Source organism: Phaenicophaeus curvirostris, chromosome 1 (genome assembly GCF_032191515.1).
Source record: "Phaenicophaeus curvirostris isolate KB17595 chromosome 1, BPBGC_Pcur_1.0, whole genome shotgun sequence".
Taxonomy (NCBI): Eukaryota; Metazoa; Chordata; class Aves; order Cuculiformes; family Cuculidae; genus Phaenicophaeus; species Phaenicophaeus curvirostris.
In genome coordinates, this window is record NC_091392.1 from 63,552,776 (window position 1) to 63,577,403 (window position 24,628).

Below are 24,628 nucleotides of genomic sequence, written 5' to 3' on the forward strand. Positions count from 1 at the left end.
GTGGCGGAGTCACTCTTATTTTCTACTGAGCATATAAACCACCGCTAGAGTTACACTCAATAGCATCTCCAAGGACCCTTTGGATAAATACATAGAGCTAATCTCGAGACATAATCACATCTCATCTAAATAGATGACTTGGAAAGGGGATGTGGTACCTACAAGTACAGAGAATTGTTCAGCTTTCAGCTGCTGACAAAGATGCTGATAAGAAGATTACTTAACCTGGAAAAAGCCACTTTTCAAACCAAAGTGAGCCCTGTCCGACTTTTTTTAACAAATTCAAGTAAATTAAGGCCAGGCTGCAGCTGTGGGGTGAATGAATAGATTTACAGTTGTGTATTTACTACTGCAGTCAGCTAATAGCCTCATGAACGTGGTGGCAGCTACTACAGAGAAACAGCAAAGGCCTCGGTAAACTCATCCCTCAATGACAGGAGTATAAAAATCACATCTTTAGTAAAAACACCTTTAAAAATAGCGGTCTGTTAAACTGTGGCCCTTGGTGAGTTCAGTCATTGCATGTTTAGTAAGTAGAAATATGAGCATCAGAGATGCATCTCTTTTGTTTACACATTCAAAAATGCTTGAAAGGACATACTTTGAAATAATTCATGAGGAATATATGAGTGCAGAGGCATGGCCTCAGTCTTAAACTCTCTTAATAACACACAAGGAAATAAGTTTGAGGTTTAGAGACTAGAAAGCTACCCAGTTTTACTTGCTCTGCTAACATGTCCTATAGCAGAGTAGTTGTATCTGTATTGCGTGAAGTTTTACTGTGTAAACAGCTCAGTATCGACTCATGGTTTCAGAAGACAAATTAATTGCTAGCTATACAAAATACTCAGAAATAAAGCATCTTCTTTCAGCCCACTAACTACTTGTTAACTTCATCTTTAAGTAATCGTTAACTTTTATATACTCAGGTGGCTCAAAAGCAAATACAGAGAAATGTTAGCTACTCATAATAAAATCTCTCTGGCTATTGCCAGATGAGTTGTCTATGAAATGAAGCAGATTGTCTTTTTTTTATTAATTAGCCCAAGCTCTGCTTGTACAGAAACCAATGTGGTTGTTGTCTGTGCCCTCTGTGATGGCACAACCTGCTGCTCTCCTGAATTTGGACTTTGGAATTTTTTCTTCCCTATGAGCCAGCCAATGGGGACACGAGACCATTCTTAGTTTCGGCATGGTATTAGTCATCCTGAGCTTGCTGCAGCAACTTAACACAACTTGATATGTGACAAATAAGGCATAACAGTAGCCAAATTGTTTTCAATTAATAAAAGCATATTCTGAACATACAGGAGCATTCTCTGTACAGAAAGCTGGTGAGTGGGGCTGCTCCAGATCTGCAGTTAGCTCTGCGGCCTTAATGCAGTCTCTCAAACTGCCATTATCTAGACACTCTAGGATACATTACCTGTTTTAGAAGTATAATGCCCATATTCTAGCCCTTCTCCTTTTGAAGAACTTGAACACTGAAAGTTATAATTAGAAGAAGAAAGGTTTGAAAAGTCACACAGAAAACTGATCTGCAGGATTGCCAACACACTTCCTAGCAAAGAATAGTTTTTAATGAGGCTTACGATATTTGCGCATACCAAATATCCATGATTTTTAAAATTCTTTGAGCCTTTTCATTGGAAATTAAAACATTTCCCAAATTAGATCACTGGAAGTATTTCTTCTTTATATATTATTAAAAGAAAAGGTGCACAAAGAAATGCTGAAAACTAAAAGATCGTACTACAAAGTAAAACAAACCTGTGCACTGAGGGAATGATGTTACTAATAAAGATGTTTAAAGAGTGTATATATTTGCCAGAATATAAATCTGTAATTAGTCTTCTCTTTTGTAATACTAACATGTTTGTTCTGCATGTTGATAAAGTCAATAGCCTGCAGCTTCTATTAAGGGTGAAAAACAGTACTTTGATGTGCAATACATTATGCATAGTACAGTGCTTAGTTATAGAAGAATGCCAAAACTTCTTTTCAAAAATTTACATGCACCTATTAACTAAAAGGGGCACCCACAGTCCAAATCTAATGCTGTCATCTGACATGGGCATATATGCTGTGCCATGCAGATATCAACTAATGAATTAAAGCTTTTTTCATCCTCTTTGTCAGAATTTCAGGAAAGGAAGTGAATCCACATTTAGCAGTTAGTATTGCAGATACTAACACTGGAATGAGTGAATGACTAGACCACACCCTGTTCTGCTAACCCATTATTGTCAGAAGTATTGTGTGGAGTCTTGAATCTCAGCTGTTTGTGTCAGTCATTGATAAGGAAGTCTGACATTATTACTCCTCATCTCTAGGTCTGGAATTTGTCTTAAACCTTTGCTTCTGACACAGTTTTATAGAAATCACAGGTTACAAAACTTAACAAAATAAAAAGAAGCTGTGTACACCACACAGTTCTGAATTAGCAGTTAGACTAAGTAATTGTATTGTTCAGTCCTGAAATATGATAAAAAGCACTCTACCCTGAACAGGCAGAGTTAGCCGAATCAAAAGGCTTCACTGGTTGCCTGACAAAACGCTGAACAAATAAAATTGCTGTATTAAGCTATCTAGAGGAGTACTGCAGACTTTTGTAGACAAGTCTTGTTAGATTTTAAAGGAAAGTCACTTTTCCTTTGCCTGAGTCATACACGTAGTAGCTCTCCAGTTCCAATACAAATGGGTAGAAATTTTCAGGGCACTTAGCCTCCTTCTCCATACTCCTCTTCTGAGTCTGAAAGGGTAAGGTGCCAACATCATGGAGAATACATGGGTTTGTATATTCTTTTTGTATGGAAATGAATTTCTGGCAGGACTCTTCCTTAGTAGAAGGCTTTCTGTATCATACCTTGAAAGCTGATAATGATCTTGTTCCATTTTTACCTTGAAATACCTGTTTCCAAAAGTATTGTATTTCCCAAATTTATGTTTAGTCATCACATTCCCTTCTGCAAAACATTTCATTTAAGTGTTGGAGCTAGCCACTGCAACTGCTGAGTTTTATTCCTGTTTAATTGCTTTGGAGCATCCAGTGGCCCTATGTATCCTAATTCTTTAAAGCTTTCTAGACAATTTTCTCCAGAAAAGACAACTAACCTCTCTGTTCCTGCTGCCCCAACCAGCAGAACAGAAGTAGCACTTCCTTTTTCACTATAATTTTTCGTGCTTGTTCAGTCTCAGCTATCTTTTAGGCTCTTTGTGAATTACATAGTGACCCACAAGGACAGTGGAAAGCTGTAGATGCAGAAAGTACTGTCATTGCACTTCAGACCAGGAGGCTACTTAAAAATCTACTTACATTTGCCCTGGAGAGAAAGGAAGGAGAAACGAAGCCAAAGCTCTCCCTGTGTGTTGAAAAGTGTAATGTCAGCTCAATTTCATAATGGAAGTTTCTAAGAGAGTGTAAAACAAATGACTGATGATAACAAGTCTTTGAACCAAGATCTCTTGTATAGCATTGCCATTCCTTTAAGTTTATTTTCATCCATTCTTATCTTCACTTGCCTCCTCTTCAGTTTATCTGCTCCCCTAATTCCTGAAAGGAATTTCCAGAAAGCAGCTTGCAGCTTAGAGCCTGCATTTTAAGTAGATCCCAAGATACCCTTCCCTCCCTGTTGCATTTTTAAACTCTGTAAGGCATGAGGGGAATATAATTTCCCAAACTACTTCAGGAACCTGTTGTCAAGTATTTGAGTTAAATTTGAATTACCAGTTTTAGCAGGATGAATATCAGAAGCAAAAGCTCTCTTCTTATCAATTGTGTGGATCATTCACAGCAGTGCAAAGACATTTTCTAACAGAGTTAGCCAGTGTGTGACTTAGTGCTGGCTTAGAGAGAGTATCCCTTTCACTGGGTGGCATTTGCAGTCTGAATGAACACGTTATCATACTATTTCTTTCAAAATCACTCTTGATTTTACTGTGTTACATTTCTTTGGATTTACCTCATATCTCTGGACGAAAACAGTGTTTCCCAATAGTAAATTAGCTGATCATTCACAAACACTGCAGGAACCATAGGCAAATGGCTATTCGGGTTACAAATACAGTTACACTGTGCATATGTGCAAGAGACGACAGAAGCAGCAACTACAGGGTGAGATAAATGAGGCACGTAGACAGATATAATGCATCCATGTGGTATAGTTTGGGCATGTCACCAGGATTAGCATATTTAAGTATGCCGAAAGTCAAAGATTCTTAATAGTTTGATAATCCTAAAATACAAATTCTGAGTCATTCAAAGGAGAGCACCCCTACAAGCAGCAATCTCCTTAAAGCTGCCTTTTCCCAGTGCTGTAGTCTCCTAACCATTCAATAGAAGCACAGGGTAGAGATATGAGGAATTACATAGTAGGAGAGTTTTTATATGATCTTGACTCCAGCTGATCCTTTTTTCTACAGTTGTATTTGTCTCTCTGTACTGATTAAATACCAATAAAACAAACTTGCACAGCAGATTTGAAGCTTTCTGGGCAGCCATGAAGTCTCACCACGGGAGTTTACATGAGCCACATACTGGGCCAGCCCAACCATGGCAATTGCCCAAGCACTGGGCATTTCAAGGCCTCCAGGAGCTCCATTATAAAAGAGTCCAACTCCTGAGCTCAGAGGCGGCTGTTCCAGTTGTCAGGAATCAAATCTTGGGAAGCCAAGATTAAGTCAGGTTTGCAACTTGCTAAGCAAAATTTTACCATTGTTTAAAAATATTTTCTCTTTTTTTAATTTACATTTCTATGACACTTCTCAGAAACATTTATTTTTTTCCCCAATCATCTAATATATTTTTATTTTGGGGCGTTTCTCAACCTTTGATTAGCAAATGAGCTTAAACTGTCAGCTGAGTTATTTCATGAAATGCTCTTCCCTGGCTTCAGAACAACTCTGACCCTATTCAGTGTAAAGTGGTTACAACTGCAATTGGGTCAGAGAGACGGAGCTCTTCCCTTCCTAGTCCATGTTGTGGTGATAAGAAAACAGGGAAAGGTGGAGAATGGAGCGACTGTATGTATACATACGTGCATATAGACAGACACCAATATTTCTGATTGGATGAACAGTTTCTTAATGAAAGAGAGTTCAGTAACCCATTTCTTCTGCACAACAGGATAGTGCCTCTACTCTAAGCTCTTCTCTGTCTCCTGAGCTATAAAGCTGTGTGCTCCACCACAACAAGGCCAGGTGATGACTTCTTGCACAGCCATTCAGCATGATCATAGTTGTCACAAGTTAAGAGATTTTTGAAATACCATACTGTGACAAAATGAAATACTGTCTCAGCTGAAGTGTCTTTGGTGAGGGAAATTCCACTCTTATCTTTTAGAAGTATTTTTAGGCCTGTGTGCCTCAGAAACTATTTTTGCTATGCACTAGAAGGGCTGTAGCATGTACATTTCTGTCAGTATAACCATAAATACGTGGAAGGATGACATGCCTTGAATGTGACATACAAAGGTAAAATTAAATTCCAAAGTGATGACTATGGTAGACTATATTAAGGAATCTAAATTTTGATTCTGTGATATATAATTCCATGAGAGACTAACTGAAATCATAAATGGGGTTATTGTTAACAGCATGGCCTAAAGTAAAACTATAATTACAATGCATTAGTATTTAATTTGAATATGTACTTCTCAGAGGGCAAAAATAACAGAACTGCATTGACAGTGTATAAAAAGCTACTTTCTTTTTACAATCATCAGATACAGAAAGTTTAAAGCTCTACCTTAGTGGCTTTTGTTAATAACATTTTAAACCATTGTAATTTCCAGTCAGTAAGGTAAGCTTGCAAAATAAATACCCTGAAACTATCTAAAGGAACAAGTACTTCTCTGTTTGTGATGGATGCTAAGACTGGGCTATATTTAATGTTATTTTAAACAAAGAAGCAGGAAGTGATACTGTGTGCAGACTTTTGGCCAGCAGAGCTGCAGGAGTCCAAAATAATTAGGCCTGGGTCTATAATTCCAGCATTCCATAATTCAGGTTGTTCAGTTGTAAAAATAATTATACCTTAAAGATTGTAACTGTCATTACTTCCCTGGAAATCAGTAGCTTAGAGCTAAATTTCAAGCAGCAAGCGTGTGTTTGGCTTTTTGAGAGTTTTTAAATCACTTTGTAATTCATTTTCAAGTTGTACTTGTGTTACGACGAAGCACAGAAAATGTTACTTGAAAGCTGGGCAAACGGTGGCTTCCTTTGGGTCTGGAGGAAGCAGAAAGCATGCAGAGCTGTGTCCAAGCCACTGTGGCAGAACAGCAGAAGGCGTCTGAAGAAGACATCTGATATTTTCCTCTCTGACTGAGCAGTTTCTGGTGGCTTCAGCTTTATTTCTGCTTAGATGCCAGTAATTCCTCTGGGAAGCTGGGAATTGGCTGAGCACAGTGTATTTTCTCTTCTTGCTTGTCCCCACACATTTCATAATTCTCACCCTGCTGGTCTGGTAGCAATGAGAGTGGCAGCCACATTGTGATTCAGCCTCTCAGCCTCTCATCCATGGAAGAGCCCAAGCTGCTGCTCCAAGCTGCTGGTTCAGCTGCATTCAAATCCCCTCCTGGCCGCTAGAACCCCCTTGGAGCCTTTCCATGAGCCCATGAACTGCCACCTGAACTTGGCCACATAACTGACATGGGTTATCTTTACATGCTACTGTACAAATGTTGCTAAAACTCTCAGAACATATGTCTATTGATCAAGAACTAGTTTGGTGTAGGTATATGTTAAAAGGTATTTGTGTGTGTGGAAATTTTTACAGGTATCTTTCCTCTGATATTTTGACATGACTACTGTTCCAAAGAGTAAGAATATAACTACAAATGGGATCATGGAAAAAAAATCCAGTTTGTTTGACTGTTTAAAAATAATTAATTCAGCTTTGAGATGAAGATTTAAGTCAGGTCTTACCTTACCCATCCAAAGACAACACTTTGGTTTTCTGGAGTATTTGGTTTTGTCTGGGAGTACACCGAAGTAAAAGTTTTACTTAGTAGTGGCTCAGATTATCTTACAGCTCTGAAGAAAGGAAGCAGTCAACCTTAACTTCAGTATTTTTAAGATTTAGCTGGAAAAGTATGTCAGAGAAGTACAAGGATATATCTTTGCCTAAATCTCTTCTCACCAGCATATTCCTTCCTGCACAGAAACATGAGTTCTGCCGGCCCAGAAGGAAGGAAAAAGATGAGAGAATGCGATGGCTTGATTGATTCCCTTGTGTATTATATTCAAGGAACTATTGCAGACCACGAGCCTAATGACAAGGTATTCTTTGAGATTAAAGGTCTTTTCCTAAGGGAAATTTCTAGGAGAGCACCTTTTTTGTTTAAAAACCAACGTTCAGGAACAGTTGTAATGTAACTGGCAAATCTATACTCGTTTCCAGGGTTTTTAGAACTGTCACCAAAGATGAAAGTCTAGTAAAAACCTTTCTGAAGTGTTTTTTCATCCTGTAATCTAAAAAAGTAACATACTTTCACTCACCAGAAAGACCATGAGACTTCCTCTGTCTTTTATTTTTATTATTTTTAGTGTGACATAAAGTTCCGGCTTTCAGAGATACTGAAACACCTAAAAAGTCAGATATTACCTATTACCTTTTTGGTTGTCTCAGGGATCTAGCTAGATAGAAGCTTAAAAAAATTAGTCTTGTTACTTTCCTATACATTTAGTGCTATATACTCCTTAGGAAATGACAAACCTAATATCTTTGGGTGGTAGTGTAATTAAGGAGCTTGGCATCATTTAGAATGAAATTGATTTTCCTAAGTTTTTTTAGAAGTTATACATTCTGCCTGAGCCGGTAACTATGAGGACATGGACACTTCCAGAAGCCAGTTCGTCTCATTCTCTTTCTACCACCGCTGACTACAGATGAACCCTGAATATTGCTTAGACAAGACACTTGTTTTTAGCTGGGTGAAGTTGGGTGAAAAGACCAACTGTCACTTAGAAGAAGGTTAGCTGTAGCCTGTAAGGCACTTCTAGTGTGCCTGCTATAACTTGTGCTGCGTAGTAGTAATTACTGCACATTTATAGCTCTGTTCTAGGATTAGTTACGTGAGCTTCTTCATCTCCCTCTATTCAGTGCCATTAGCTTCAGGGAGGATCTAGCGCATTACACTTGTGCCAATAGCTCCCTGTGCATTTACTCTTAAAACCATTCATTCCTTCTTTACTTTCAAAAAAAAAAAAAGGAAATTATAATAAAGCTCTTTGTCACTAGACTTATCACTCAGAAATTGTCGACTTGATCTTAGCCATGCCCAGAAAGGCACATCTAATTTAAAACAACAGAAAAGTGCTTCTTCCTTAGGAAAGACACAACACTTACCTTTTGCTGATGCTGCAGTGAGGTGTGTACGTGATCATCTTTACTCTTAAGTTCTTTAAGTTTCTTTGCCGCTTTTCTGGTCTGTGCCAAATAGCACTCGCCCAAACAATGCCCAGGCACAATTCAGGAATTATAACATCCCAGGATCATTTCCAACAGGCATACAACCTGCTCCAAATGCAAGCCCTGTGTGCCAGATGGCCTCAGTGCTCAGGAACATCCCAGGGCATGTTTAATTTATCAGTGTAAATGCAGTCTTGTGGATTACAGGTACGAAGACTAGCTCTTCTGTACCATTAGAAGCTCTACAGTTAGTTGTTGAAGATGCAAAAATGAAAGCTTTTTCTGTGTCTATACATGTACCTTCAACTCACGCCAAAGCTTTCAAGATTTCTGTTCTTTTGTTATTTTAGGCCACAGAAAACTGTGTGTGCATTCTTCACAATCTTTCCTACCAGCTAGAGATAGAGCTCCCTGAGAGCTATGCACAGAGCATATATATGCAAAGAAGAAATACTTCTCACAATGATAAAACACCAGGCTGTTTTGGAACAAGGAGCAGAAAAGTAAAAGAGGTAAAGCACATGTTTAGTTGCATTTCATTTTGTTACTCAGTTGTAGCAGCTTCTGGAGAATAAGGCTGTAATCTGCCTAACAATCTGTCATTGATGTATCTGGTGGTGTGACGCTTGCCCTAAAAATGCAAATTTATTGATAGCCTCTCCTGACATCCATTATCTTGTTCAGCTGTTGATGGTGAAAATGATGTAGCGATTCACTGCTTCATTATTTGAGGAATACTGCCACTCAGTTTCACCCCTCTGAAGCATCTAAGGGGTATCTGTACCATGTACTGCAATTGTAGAAGTGCCATACCAATAAGTTGGTGCTGTGATGGTTTCATCAGTGAACCCAGTACAGGATGACTTGCCACTTCCATGACTTGATGGCTTTCAGGTTATCTCAATACCTTTTATTTTGATGCCATGTGGTACGTATCACAAATACTCTGGCAGCTGGGAATTGTTGGCGAGAAAACAGGTATCAGGGGAGGGGGGAATTGAAAGAAGAGGGTTGATGACCCTTCTCCATCTGTTAGTTTTGCTGGAGTGTATTCTACCTTCTCCCATTCCATCCACAGTAACAACTCTAGCTGGCCATTTCTGTTTCTCCTTGGCCTCAGCTCCTAGTGTCAGTGGCTGAGAGATTAGAAGCAGCTTCCCCTAAACATGACTCCTCTTTTCTGATAGAGTGGGCAGTATAATTAAATATTGAAATTTTACACATTGTCTTTTGAGTTCACAACTTGATAATCTGCAAATAATCTGGTCATAGAGATTTACAAAATGTCTAGTTTAGCTTGTGATGCATCAAGTCATATCAGGTCACTGTTTCTAAAGGCATTATCTGTTTCCATGTTTAGAAGCAGCAGGACACCCCACTACCTGAGGAAAAGAGCAATCCCAGGGGTGTTGAATCACTCTGGCATTCCACACTGATTAGGATATATCTCTCCTTAATAGCAAAGAGTACCAGAAACTATACCCAGGAAGCATCCCTGGGAGCTCTTCAGAACCTCACAGCTGGCACTGGACCAGTAAGTCAGCTTTTTTTTTTTTTCTTGTCATTTAGTTCTTAATGTGAATGCATAGAGTTTAGGACTGAAGTGCAAAAGACCCAAAGCACTGAGATCAGGTAATCACTGACAAGTCACTGTATCACAGATGTCATCAAGAAAATTGAAGAACGTTGGAACGAAAATCATAACTAGCAGTACGGCTATTTCTTGGTTGGCAAAAGGGGGACTGCTTCTCATTCTTTCTACTTCTCCATGTGTGGAGTTTTGCCTATTCATTGCACAATGAGGGATAAGTAGATGCTAAAAGCACAAAAAAGTGGGTTTGTGGAACACAATCAGTTCCAATGGTAGAAGAAGGCTCTGACACAACCAGAGATCACTTTCATGGTGAAGAAACTAATGACCTCTGTGAGGTTTGTTCTGAGGAGCTGGCTACAGAGCACATGGGAGAAAGAGGGCTTTAAATGTCTTTTACATCACCTTTATTTTCTGTCACAACTTATATGTAGCTCTGGGTGTAAACTGCTTTAGACATGCTTAAATTGATGTAGAGAAACTGTTGTGGTTGTTTATGAGGCTGTACATTCATGGTAATGACATGCTATTGCCACATGCCTTATGACAGATGCCATTTGCAGTGGCCCGGACTGTTGTTCAGAAGGCAAATGGCCTTCCAAGTATCCGAACTATGCTGCATGTAAGCCACCCTACAGTGAAGAAGACAGCAGTCTCACTGCTCAGGAACTTGTCTCGCAACACCTCTCTGCAAAGTGATATAGGTAAGCACAGACTAACATTGTGTCTTGGGCTTTCTTTCCCTGTTATCTTTGCATTAAGCTTTCTTTCTTGAAACAAAAATGTGGGAAAATAAATGTGGGGTTTTAGGTCAGATACTTGCTCTTACTATATAGGGTTGAAAATAGAGAGTTTTGCCTACGAAAGTGTCTAACCTTGAGTTTTCTCTGAATTGTGTATTCCTCATCAACTTCCATTGACATTACTTTCAGAAAACATATAATGGATCTACACAAATTCGGAGAGGGAGTTTTTCTTCTGCTTAAAGTAGGGTAAAGGATGGTGAGTGCTGAGTTCTCTGCTGCCACAGCTTTGTAATGATTTGGGAGAAGTCTCCAGTTCTAGTGAAAATACTATTTGTTTCTTTTACACGCAAAGCTTTGGAAGTTTGCAGCTCACCCAGTTTTGCTCCTTAAGTATTTTGAGAATGAAAGATAGAAAATGCTATAGACAAAATAGTTCAAAATTTTTGGAGGACCTAATACCTAAAATGTCATAATTATTTTCACATCAGAAGCCATTTCTATTCTAAGTACTTTTATTTCAGTTTAATGTATATTTGAATTTTTTTCCTCCTGACAGGATAAAATAAATTCACATCATTTGTGTCCTTTAACAGAGGAGGAAAGGGGAAATTGCAGGTATACAGCTGGTTCACAGGACAGATTAACCTCCAGAATTCTGTAGAACAGTCTCCTGGACACCGTTTAATCCTTAGAGGATCATTCTCTGTCAATGAAAATATTATAATATGTTGTTGGGCTGATTTCAAAGGGATAATCCACATGGTGTTAAAAATTACAAGTGATGAATCCCCTAGAAAGAGTAGAAACTAACCTGAGAAGAAGTAGTGGGGATTTCATCAGGAAAATAATTCACAAAAGACTGTAGGAAAGACAGAATGCATGAAACTTTGGAGAAAGGTGTTTCATCTTGCAAATTCAGTCATTTTTTTTGCTTTATCTGTGGTAGGAAGAACTGGGGGAATATCAGGTGAACCTTTTCTCAGTGGAAAGGTGTTCATTTTAAGTGACTATAAGCATGTGAGAATTCAGGTCAAATTCTCCAAATAATTTCAGTCAAAGGAAAACATTTGGAAGGGCATACTGGCATACTATCTCCTAGATAAAGTGTCTGTATTCATCAAGGAAAACAAACCTTTGATATGAAATAGAGATTAAATTAATATAAAACATCTCTAGAAGTTAGATGATTGAAAAATATCAGAAAATTTCCTATATTACTTGGAAAAATAAGATTTGTTCTGCACAGATATTTCCAAGACACTGCCAAATGTACACTTTCTAAAAACTGCCTTCCTTGATTTACCAGTGGAAGAAAAATAAAAAGATATAATGTCTGACAGAATTGCTTTCACTGATACTTAGATAGCAGGTGGATCATCCAGTTTTAAAGATCTTTTTCTAAAATATATCTAATTTAATCTCAGTATACATGAGTCTTGTCACACACCCATCCGGAGGAACGGAAGTCAAGAAGAGCAAAGCACTCTATCCAAGTGAAACACTGGTTAGAGGAGGGAGAATGACCCCGAAATCCCCAAACTATTGTCCAGCACTCCTTCTTACAGCAGGAACAGTTGGCTACAACCTATCGCTTTAAGTTTCTTCATGAGCTCTGGTCTCACGGGGCACAGATCTCACAGTATATAGTAGGATGCAGCTGCTGTCCAGAGCTGTTTGCTGTTTGGCTGGCTCACAAGGCCACATCCAATGTGGTCAATGTGATGTAGTGTTTCTTGAGTAGGGACAGACTTCAGAATAGGACATTCTTCTTCATTAGATAGCTTATACATTCTCTCAGAAGGTTGAGTGTGTGCATACCCTTGAGCTGACCACTGACAAGCTGAACAGTGAAGATGGTGCTGTAGTCACCCTTTCTCACTTTGGTGTATATCACAATACCCAATGTTACCTATAGGACACACAGGGTTTCTCGGGAAGTGGCAGCATGCTGCTATCACACGCCTAGGGACCTCACTGTAATACACTAGGTATCAACCTATTTTTATAAGAGGCAAAATACATACTGTCCAATTTAGTACAGACACAGCTCACCTTAAATTGTGAGGATGTAATGAAGTTTTGAAACCGTGATTCTGTTGTGGGAGCACACAGCACCATGACAGGTGATAATGGAAGAAGTAAGGTCTTGTATGACCTGTAGATAAATCTGCACCTCTTAGTAATGAAGTTGCTTGTCTCTCCTCCAACTTGTAGCTAGAGAAGTTTTGCCTGATTTGGTCTCAATACTTCCCGAGTCTGTCCCAGCATCTGATATTCTCTGTGAAACCACAGCATCCATCTGCTACACCTTGTACAATTTGACACAGAGCAATTCTCACAATGCTCGGCTTCTCCTGAATGCTGATGGCCTACCAAAGATTATCACCATCAGCATGAATGACAGGTAAGATGGTTGAGAAGCTTTCCCTCCCCTTCCTCTTCTCCCAGGGGAAAAAAAAAAACAACTTCAATCTCTGCCAACTAGGGAGGGGAAACACTGCATCTTAAGGTACAGGACAGCTTAAGCAAGTGACTGTGATATGGATAGAACTGCAAATGTATGGAAATACAGAAACAGTTCTTATCAACAGCTGCTCCACCCCCAGCTAAATTTTCCTTGTTCCAGCAGTTTAAATAGTTCTTTAGAAGGTGACGGCACAATATTATCTATATTCCAATATATATAGTGGCTGCCTATCAGATCTTATCCGCCACAAAAAAGTTTCTGTGTTTCCTGGTATTTGTGACACATCTCTGGTAATCTTTAGCAGAAAAATGCAGAAATACATACTATAGAGCTGGTAGAACTGTACTTAAAAATATTTATGAAGAAGTATTTTAGATAATAGATGTTTAGTTTCTTTAAATCATTATTAAATTTGTAATCACATGCAACCAATTTTAACTCAAATTTTAACTCAGAATTTTAACTCAAAATTAATGCTTTGTGAATACGGATGATTATTCTGTTTGCCTTTCTCTCTTTTTACAAATGAAAGAGGAAATTGATCTCAGTAAAGGAAGCCTAGCAAGGCTCTGAATAGTTTAAATGCAATCTAACTAACCAGAGATTTTATCTCCTGGAAAGATCCTTTTGAATGCTTGTTATGCTAATGTGTATTTTCCTCAATTGAATATGAACAGTATGATAGCTATTCTAACAGGAAGGCTGTAGGGTACTTCATTTCTCTCCAGTTTTGAAGAACAAGTGATAAGAAAGGCATATTGCATTTGTTTCTGCAGTCAGGACAGCATGAAATGTACTACAATACCTAAAGCGCAGTAAAGCAGCATTTTGGAGGAGAGAGAGAGACAGGAAAAATGCTATAAGGTTATGTTTGCTGAAGTCTGTGCATTCATTGTCATTATGAAGTAGGAATTTAAACATGTTTTAACATTCTTTTAACAAAATTGCAGTAATATGTTCAGCAAAGCCAGTAGAGCTGCTTCAGTCCTCCTCTATTCCTTGTGGTCACATACTGATCTGCACAGCGCTTACAAAAAGGTAAGATCTGGGTTAGAGCAAAGACATTTATTTACCTGTTCTTTCAGACCTAGAACCCTCTCATTTGTCCTCTAGGGCCCTTAGCACTTCTGCACTCTAAAGAAACAACCTGCATTTGAATTTCAAGTGGTCTCTGACTGTGGTGTTTCTATTAATCCTGCATAAGTAACACATGCCCTTAATTTTTGCTCATCTGTGTTCATGGTCTCTCCCTCTGCGGTTTTATGTCCACTGGCAATGTTTATGGAAAACATTGCTGCTGCCCACCAGAAGTCTCAGATGGTGCAAAGTGATGCATAGGAGGTGTCCACCCATTACTGACTGAATCAACAGAGGGCCTAAGGTGCCAGGAAAAGCTAAGGCAGGGCAAGGCAGCTTCTTGCTTTAAAACCAGAACAGTTTTCTTCTCCTTCTTGTTTGTATGGTCTGCAAGCCCTGTGTTATTTATATTCAGATAAAAAGGTAGGGCCTGGGAATGGTGTTGGCAAACGTTTACTGCCACAACCAAAATTGAAAAAAAATTAGCAATATGAATCAGCCAAAAGAACAGTTTGTTTCTTTTCTTTTGAAGCTTTATAGCTGCTTTTTCAACAAGCAACTGGGTTGACTTCAACCTGAATTTAAAACTGTTTACATTGCTTGTTTTCTTGCTGTTCAGAATTTTTTCTCACCTATAATTCACTATAAAACTATTTAAAACTATATAAAACAATTCCATTTTTCAAGCTTTAGCCTGTAGCATTTATTAGGTAGCTTATTTCTACTTGGAGATTTTTTTGTTGAAATTTGCTCCAAAAATTTTACTTTGTATAGTATCCTTTAACAGTCTTGCATCACACTTAGCTGTATACTGCCCCACAAACAAGAAATCTGCATTCAAGAATAAGGGTGCTGTACCCATGTACATTCTAACAGGATTTTATTGACTTTGGTTTTTTTACAACTACATTCCTGACTTTCCTGTTCAGCAACATCCCTGACAGCATGAATTTTCTGAAGTCACTGCTACTTCAGGTATACCTATAAGACGCATTTGTTTCAAAATTTAAAAAAATGCTGAAAATTTGCTGTTCCTGTGCAAATCTGAAACTGAAAACTGGAGGCTACCTGATGTCTAGACATTTTTGAAAAGTCAGTCTAATCAGCGACAGAAAGCACTTCATCAAATGAGACTGATAAAATCCTGAGTCATTTTGGCACTGCCCTGTACTCTGTTCAGATAGGTTTAATCTCAGCTAACATTAGTCACCTAGGAGTTAGGAGTCTGTAGAATTGAAGTAGAAGACAGAACTCCCCAGACAGTCAGTGGAGAGAGTTAAGCAACTCCAGTGATTCATCTCACCTATATTAGACTGAGCCGAGTTACTCCTGGGAGATGCCTGTTCTGTCTCTGTTGACTGTAGAGGACTCTGCCTGTACCCCTTACCATGATTCCACACCTAGCTTTTAGACAGCTAAACCCACTCTTCCCTTGCAGAATTAGTCCTGAAGATAATTAAATGTTCTGTTTCTTTCATTCCAAAGGCCGACTTTAAGAAGGCGGATTTCATCAACACCCGGACCACAAAAGCCTATAACTCACTAAAAGATTGAATTAGATCATAACATCACTGAAGACAAATGAGATCATACGTCAACTAATATAACTATCTTGATGGAGTTGGTGTTGCCATCATGAACCAGAAAGTATCTCAGAAAAAATAGATTGATTTTATATGACTGGAGATGATAAGTGTTTTGTGTTTTTAACCCTAGTCACCTTGTTGTCATTGTATATACCAATATAAAAATAACCAAAGATGGATTCTTCAGGATGTCTGAGGTGAAATTTCATCCAGGTTTACCACTAGTGAGAGCTTCAGATATCTGCCTTTAATCTAACAGGCTTTTATACAGAGAGGTTTAAAATGCTGCTTGGCAACAAATTCTTTTCAGCCTTTTATACAGATAGTTTTCTACAGTGGGTAAGCATCAAGTGCACTGCTCAGGACACAGTAATTTTTCACTCCTTTGTTTCTTCCCACTTGCTAACTAAGAATCTCCAGACACTGTGAGCATACACAAGAAGTTTCACTACCTGCATTATAAAAGCACCAATGAAGTTAAAATTATTATTGTTATTTTTGTATTGCTTGTAGTCATGTTCTCACTGGTTCTTATGCCTCTTTCCTATGTGATTTCATCAGAAACAGCAATAAAACTGATCTTACATATGTGTCAATATGCCGTGCTCCTCTCATCCTCCCTCACATGGCTGTTGGAATTTTTAACTGTCCAGAAACAGTTTTAAGTAGAACAAATACATTTCGGACACTTTGGACTGAACTTGGATCTCTCGTTCTTTGCTAATTGGTTGACAAGTTAGTTGCTGGTGATTCAGTGATTACTTGAAGAAAATTGCATTTCCAAAAAATTCTGTTGTTAATCTATATAAAGTGAAAGGAGTAGAGTCATGCCTTTATTTTTGAAGAAATAGACACATACACACAAGAGATAAGGTGTCATGTAGCTTAAGGAATTCATCTGATCCTGCTTTATATTCTTTTACTTGAAATTGTCATCCTTCCTGCAGCAATTATATGCAATGTGATAACTGAAGGACTATGTATGCATGAGTGGGGATAGGTAAGAGGAGGAGAAAAAATACTAAGCACCTAAAGGCTGTTCCCTTTATGTGATCCATAGAGAGGGAAAAGAAGTACTAGAAAAACCGTTCTCATATGTTTAGTAAGCGAGATTTGTCTAAACAAATCAGTAGTTAAATTGTCCATTAAAGCAATAGGACATTCATATATAAATATATAAAACTCTGTGGATTGGCTTATCAGTTGACACAACCTGGCATTTCTTTTCTGAAATCTGGGGATCTCAGCTACATTTATGGCAATGAAGACTTTGGCATACGTATTTTCAAGCCTTCCTTCATGAATGGAGCCCATCTTGTACCCCCAAGCAGAACTGCTGGCACAGGAACTATTACAGCTGTTTTTATCCAGAAAGAGATGAACAATCCTTCAAGTAGGGACCTTACAGAGGAGATCATCAAGTCTCTTCATTTCAACACTCCTGACCAAAGGTCTAGCTCCTATCAGAAAATTATAACTAGCAGATTGTGACATTGCACTGTGTCTAAACATATTTCTGGACATCAGGAGCTAAATTCTGCTGGTATTTGTACATAGTTCACGTAGGGTTCTCGGGAAGTCCCACACATACATGCAGAACAGAACATGTCCAGGGGACTTAAATAAACAACCTTGCTTTCCCGTCACAGATCATTTTCATGGCTCTGTTATTCCTCCACATTTGCTTTGGATAACTCAGATCAAATGCATTCCAGTAAGAGGTTTTCAAAATACTATTGTTTTTTTAAGAGGTCATTTTGAAAACACTCCAGGTCCAAAAACAACACAGGGGAAGGGAACTTACAGCACCGCATGTTGAGGAAAATGTTTTTATAAATATGACAGAAAACACAACTAAAATTCAACTGTTTTTTCTAACTTGTTAACCCAAGTAATGCTGCACACGCCATGAATGAACAAATACAGGAAGCCTGGACAAGTCTACTTTTGGTGCCCAAAATATAGTGGTAAGCAAAATTAATATACAAGGACTATCCCTAGATACAAAGTAGTATGGGAATGCAGAACTACAGTCTAAGATCAGGAAGGGAGCTTCTAGAAGTGTTTAAGTATTGGTTTAGTCCTGTGAAACTCCCACACTGGGGTGTTGGTTTTTTTTTAAAAAAAAAAGAAGGAAAAAACCCCAATGCTGGACATTTTCAAATGCCTTACTTTAGTATAGCTAATTTCCAATAAAAATTAATTCCCCATAAGAAGTCCTTAAGAATAAGTTGCAGACTTTTTGGGTTGTTTCTGTTGACAGTGCCCCTTTAAAATCAAAGCAGTGTTCAGAAGTCGCAAAGAATATCAGACCTGGCAACAACTGAAAGCTATAAATAGGGATGAGAAACAATGACACACCTTTTTACAACTGATCTCCTACTTGTACACAACCAAAGACATTTCAGCAGATGTCCAAAGAAAGCAAGGAACGTTAGTCAGAGAAATAATAAAGCTTTCTTTATAATGCAAAAAAACTGTCTTTGGTCTTTGTTTTTATTAGTGAACCTACTTGCTGGGGTGCAGCAAATTTATTTTCAAGCCCTAGCCCTTCCTTTAAAAGGGCAAATTAATTTTTACATTAAATCTAGGTACAGGGACTTAGACTTATCTACAACAGGGGAGTGTTTCTGAAGGCAAACTGTGCAATGCTCCTGTTGGCATCAGAGTGCTCTGGCAGATAATTTCTTTTTAAATGAAAAAACTGTTACAGCTCTCTTTGTCCAGTACTGCTGACCTATCAAAGCACCTGGCATCCTGTGCCTTCACCCCTGTTTAATTGGTCTTTGCCAATAAACTTTACCATGGGCCGTATCACCACTGGAGATCTCAAACATAATTAGGATCATCCTCACTGTGATCTTGGGAAATATAACCTCCCTGCTTGCTCTTTTACAGAGAGATTTGTGACTTTGAATTTAAACAAAATGGGTGGAATCCAAAAGTCTTTGGCTGAACCAGGAACCGACCCCAGGACTTCCTGTCTGGAAATAGTTCCTTAACCACAACTCAATACAACCACCTTTCACTGAATTGTTTTATTAGAAACTCTAATTAGCATGGATAATGTTGTAGTAGATACCATGGAATATATACATTAATTCATTGCCAGAGAATTAGTAATTCCTTTCCCCATTTCATCCTCCTACGGTTTTACTACTGTCATTGCTCATAAATATTAATGGTGTCTTTCCTCCCTCCCTTGCTAAATAGAATTCAGCTATGTAAAAATATTGCATTACATCGTGCAAAACCACAGGGTTTAGGTTACTTTTTTCTTATTTTTTTCCAGGGGAGGGGAAGTGTTCTTTCGAGTAGGAACATGCTATATATTATGAAAGGTTCAACCCATGAAATGAACTGGCACCATCAGGAGCCATGATACAAGAATACCAGCTGAGGGTATCTCTGCCTGCCTGTTTACTTGTTACCATGCTTAGTCATTAGGTTCCAGCTGGCCAGCAGTGTTGTGTTTTCCTGTCTTTAGGGTTCAAGACCAAAAAGACCGACACTATCACTTCACAGCCCTCTTGGGTGCGGGAGGATCAGTTCATGATACAGCCTAATAAGTGCAGTTGCAGTGTGAATCACACAAGCTATGCAAAGTGATGAGACTGATGTTTCCTAAGCTATTTCAACTCCAGCAGCAGCTGCTTTCCCATTCTTTTACTTTAATTGCTACTGATTAAAACCTCAGTTTACATTCCTGACTCACATCCTAGACTGAGCCCATGAGGAAGATAACATGACCTTAAGGCATCATTTGATGTGAGACTAACATCTGGAAACAGCAGCAGAAATCAGACTGGAGAAAGTGCACATTTGAGCTCAACATCACAGCACATCAAGAACAAGGCTCAAAGAATCTGGTGTTAATATAATTGTTGAGTCTAAACCTAGCATATTGTTTTAGATGTTGCACAGCATCTGCCCAGTGCAAACCCAGCAGGGAGATTTGCTCAAATACACCAAAGGCAACAAGGGGGCTATTGCAGGTAGTATACAGAGAACAGGGCTTTGCCATTCTCTACAGTCATGCTTTGGATATTTTAATGGGTTTGCATATGATGAGGAAATAAGCTCATTTTATCTTATTTCATGTGTTCAGAGCCAAAACCATTTTATTACATGCTGTAGAGGTATTTTTCAGCTCAGGATCAGAAATGAGAGTTTGCTTGCATCCATTCTTCAGCTGTATCTTCTGTGCTGTGTCTGGCATGACTGTGAATAATTTAAGTTTAGGAACGAAATATTTGTTACAAATTTTCCAATTATTCACCCTAAGCTCCTATTCCCTTATTATTCTTAGTAATATCTCAGACCAGTCTAAATATCCACACACGTGAAAAAGAGGAAGCAAACATTTGCTTTACGTGTCCTTGGCAGCTACAATTTAGAGCCAATACTGCAAATCCCCCTAAGGTATCAGGACCTTCTGAACATTCTTATGCCCTTGGTCACTAGGCAGGCAGCACCGTGACCATGAAAGGGGACAGGGACATCAGCTGAAAACACAGTGCTCGTCATTAGGCTCTTCTTTCCATGATGACCACATATTCCCTCCAAAATTGCACAAAGCCCTCTCTTACCTCTGCCTGCATTTTGCAGACTCTAGGCTGTAATCAGCTGTAGGACTGTGAGCCAAGATCCCATTACTCACACACTGAAAGCCGTTGGCCTCAGGAGTCCTCAGTCTGCTCTCACTTTCTGAGACTCAGGATACCACTAGTGCCTTGCATGTATTTAGACATCTGGGAGCCCCCTGTTACTTAAATAAGAGATTGAAAGTCCCCCTCAATTCCAGAGAAGTTTAAGGGCATTTTTTGAACCTCAAAAATATGTCTTACTGTGTATTCACCAGGAATCTAAATAGCCAAGGCTGAGCCACTGGGTGAATACAGAAAAATGAAGAGTGAAAGCGAGGCTTTCTTAGTGGCTGCCTAAGAGGGCAATATCTTTTCAGTTCAAAAACTTTCTGAAACTCATAAAGGTAATAACATAACGGGCCCCAGCCAGGATAACCACATTTGGCTTGGAATAACAACAAAATAAGTCAGTAATGTCATAGTATTGGTGTGGAACCCTGCCTGGAAATAGGACTGTGCTCCAGGACACGAGTACACTTGAGTTTAACGTAAATAACTGGACATTGGGCATAGACCAAATAAAAACTGTGCACAAGTGTAATCCCCCCCGCAACTTTTTAAGACTGAAGAACCTTGGGTGTGGCATGCACAATGCATAATCAGATTAAAACAGACCTTGTAGAATAAAAACTTATAGAATAAAACTAACTGAAAGTGAGGAGATAGTGTAACGAGGAAATACCGTTTTTCATAATAAAACTTCCCCTTTGTAATAAAGATGTTGCTTGACAGCATATTTGGAGTGGGCAATACAGTGTTTTTGTGCTGTGGTTATTTTTGCATTCGCTTTGCAGTTACCACGTAGAAGGATGTTGAGGCTCTGGAGCGAGACCAGAGAAGAGCAACAAAGCTGGTAAAGGGGCTGGAGAACAGGCCTTATGAGGAACGGCTGAGAGAGCTGGGGTTGTTTAGCCTGGAGAAGAGGAGGCTGAGGGGAGACCTTATTGCTCTCTACAACTACCTGAAAGGAGGTTGTAGAGAGGAGGGTGCTGGCCTCTTCTCCCAGGTAACGGGGGACAGGACAAGAGGGAATGGCCTCAAGCTCCGCCAGGGGAGATTTAGGCTGGACGTTAGGAAAAAAATTTTCACAGAAAGGGTCATTGGGCACTGGAACAGGCTGCCCAGGGAGGTGGTTGATTCACCTTCCCTGGAGGTGTTTAAGGCACGGGTGGACGAAGTGCTAAGGGGCATGGTTTAGTGTTTGATAGGAATGGTTGGACTCGATGATCCGATGGGTCTCTTCCAACCTGGTTATTCTATGATTCTATGATATTGCATAGAGGACAATGGAGGCTTTCAAAGGCAGCCTTTATCCTTAAGAAGGGACCAGGAGGCCATGTGGGCTGTCAACCCTCTCTGTTTGCTAGCATGTTGGATTAGGTGTGTTACCCAGCTCCTATTTTGTGCTTAAAATGAAAGCTGGGATTACAGGAATTTTAGTCTGTCTTTTTGAAAATTAAAATATGGATCCTTCAGTAATTTTCTGGTGCTAGGAAAAAAAGATGCTTTAAACATGTGATACGTGTAACCTTGAAATGCTATTTTATTAATAGGATCATAATTGCTGTTTTAAAGAATATTTTAAAATAAAGGAAGCTGTGATGAAAATCCCAGGACTGATAATATACACACTGATGAAGAGTATATAAATATTAGCAAGCAGCATTGTTGAAGCCTTTTTTTTTAATGGTGCTGCTACTCAACCTGAAAATACTTAAAACCTGTAAGTCAATAACTGATGCTTTGTGTAGCTGTAATGTTCCTGCAGGTGTTTTCCTGTACTCTGAAGTCCTGCACACTGAGCTGAGAGAAAACAGCAGTGGTCTGATGCTTTTCTCTTGTACAGCCACATCTGCTGCAGGCTGGCAAACTGCACCTGCCGTAAGAGTGCAGGGTAGGATACCACACAGCAGGGACGCCCATGAGGGGCTTTATGGAGCAGTCATGTGGCCCATGGGATGGCTGTTTTGGCAAGGATTGTTTGAACAAACTCGGGGTGGGCACAGCGTGGTAGCCTGGGAGGTCTCCGAGCAGCACAGAGGCAAGTGGCTGCTATCCACTCCTCAGGAAAAACACATTTAGCAGCATCGATCAAACAGTCATGTTAACTGAGATTGGCAAAATCCTTGGGAAGTGCATGACTGCTCTCAGGTTTTCCATTAACATCAGCAAACAGCGGTTAGTTGATTCCCAGCCAGGAAAGGAAACAAAGGTAAATAAGTTGTAGCCCTGGACAATGGTCCCTTATCTCATGAGTTTATACCAACCACCTGCAGCAGAGGTATATTTTGCTCTGTCACTGTTTCCGCTCATGCAGTCTGGTTGTAGGGCCTTAGCTAGGACTTTTTCTCTGTATACACTCAGCTAAAAAAAAAAATAAAAAAATAAAAATCAGTGTAATATCTCAAGTTAAAGCAATCTTTTAACATATTTCCAGTTAAACATGAAATTCTTGTTAAATTCTCATGACCCTGTGGTTTGGGCAGGATGACACTCTCCTGCCTGCTAACAGTGTCACTGTCAAGGTTTCTTTCCTTCATCCCAGGCAGCCCCCAGGATGTTTAGCTCTGGCTGCAAGCAAAGCCCCAGCATGACCTGCTGCCTTCAGAAAAAGGACAGGAAATAGCCTATAGTTACACTAATATGCGCTGCTGTCCACTAAGCAGAGGCATCTTGATCAGAGAGGGAGAGTTTAATTTCTACATTCATGTCATTTAACAATAGTTATTTCAGGGTAAGAAGAGGAAGATGAGGAGGAAAAGAAAAGGAGGGTTTCTGTGAAGCTCTTCCCAACATTTTTTCTGTTTCTGAGACTTAACAATAACTCTCCTCCTAAACTAAGCACACTATTATTCTTCACCTGCCTCCCTCCAAGATAAATTAATTAACGTTGGGTATTTTTAGAATCTCTTTGTCCAACAGGCTTGCTGAAAACTGCAAACATGCTATAAAATACAAAGAATTTTTACTGTGGCTTAGCAGACAGTCTCTGAGGATGACATCTCACTGACACAGCTGAGAGCACAAATAATCCAGCAGTCCCATCTCTGCTCCCACATCAAAGTCAGTTCCAACTCCTGTAAAGTCCACTTCATCTGAAACTGTGGAGCTTTTGCTTTTAGTTTTGTAATTAATACAAATTAGAGATCAGTTTTAATTGGCTTTTTTTTTTTGGACAGCTGTGAGTTAGAAATTCTAGCTTACTTGGGAACCTAGGTATAAACAATTGATGGTTTAATCAAGTGGCCATGGAGGCTGAGCCTACATTTTAATCATATTTAGACACCTAATTCCTACTTAGGTAAGGAGAATGAGAAAATATTTGAGCCTTTGGTTAGCAGTTAATAGACGTGTGAAATTTGTACTGCATCCATCACTTACTAAATGCTGAACAATATGGAAGGAAAGAATAGATCCCACAGCTCAGGATGGAATGGCCCGTCTTTAAGATATCATGTGAAAGAACTTCATACTGAAATAATTTACTTGTTATGCCCCCAAGGCAGGACACCACAGTAATCTTCTATTCCAACAGCAGTAATGAAGTTGGTGGGGGTTTATTCACAAAGTAAATCCTATGTTTCCTTTCTAGTTGATGAAAAATCTAAGGAGTAACTGCTAAAAGACCCATATCTCTGTGGTTATGCTGTATTGACAGTTATAGTTCTGTGAAAATATATGAACTAACCCTCACTAATTACTAAACAAGAGTTAGTCCTGGCCTTACAAAACTGAGATTCCTGCTACCCTTCAGAGTCCAAATAAAAGGTTATTGAATAATCAGAAGTAAGTGTATAGGAATCACCAAGAACCTTGTCACACGGGAAAACTTTGCCCTGGAGTCTTCTTTTCAAGATGTTTGAGGCTTTAAGAAGCCTCGTTGCCATCATGAGTCACATAAAATTTGTGACTTTTACTCCTAAAGCACGTAGGCACTTTAAGAAAACATCACAGACTGCCACTTGAGGACAAAACTACCCTTTAATATTGCATACCTAAGCTTCTACATACACAAAAGTACAGAGGAAATAGCAACCTGACCACTGTGCTCAAACCTCGTGCTCTGTATAAATCTTATGGTTCAGAATGTGCTACAGGAAAGGAC

At 39.1% G+C, this 24,628-nt stretch overlaps 1 protein-coding gene across 1 annotated transcript in view; it reads left to right on the forward strand.

Moving 5' to 3' along the window:
* Positions 1-17,978, forward strand: part of PKP2 (plakophilin 2) — a 45,526-nt gene extending 27,548 nt beyond the window's left edge. Inside the window, exons 7-13 of the mRNA XM_069859994.1 lie at positions 7,161-7,278; positions 8,761-8,922; positions 9,771-9,944; positions 10,552-10,705; positions 12,962-13,151; positions 14,165-14,252; positions 15,777-17,978. Coding sequence (XP_069716095.1) covers positions 7,161-7,278; positions 8,761-8,922; positions 9,771-9,944; positions 10,552-10,705; positions 12,962-13,151; positions 14,165-14,252; positions 15,777-15,845 — 955 coding nt within the window. The 3' untranslated portion in view covers positions 15,846-17,978. The remainder of the gene's footprint in view (positions 1-7,160; positions 7,279-8,760; positions 8,923-9,770; positions 9,945-10,551; positions 10,706-12,961; positions 13,152-14,164; positions 14,253-15,776) is intronic.
* The last annotated feature ends 6,650 nt before the right edge of the window (positions 17,979-24,628 follow it).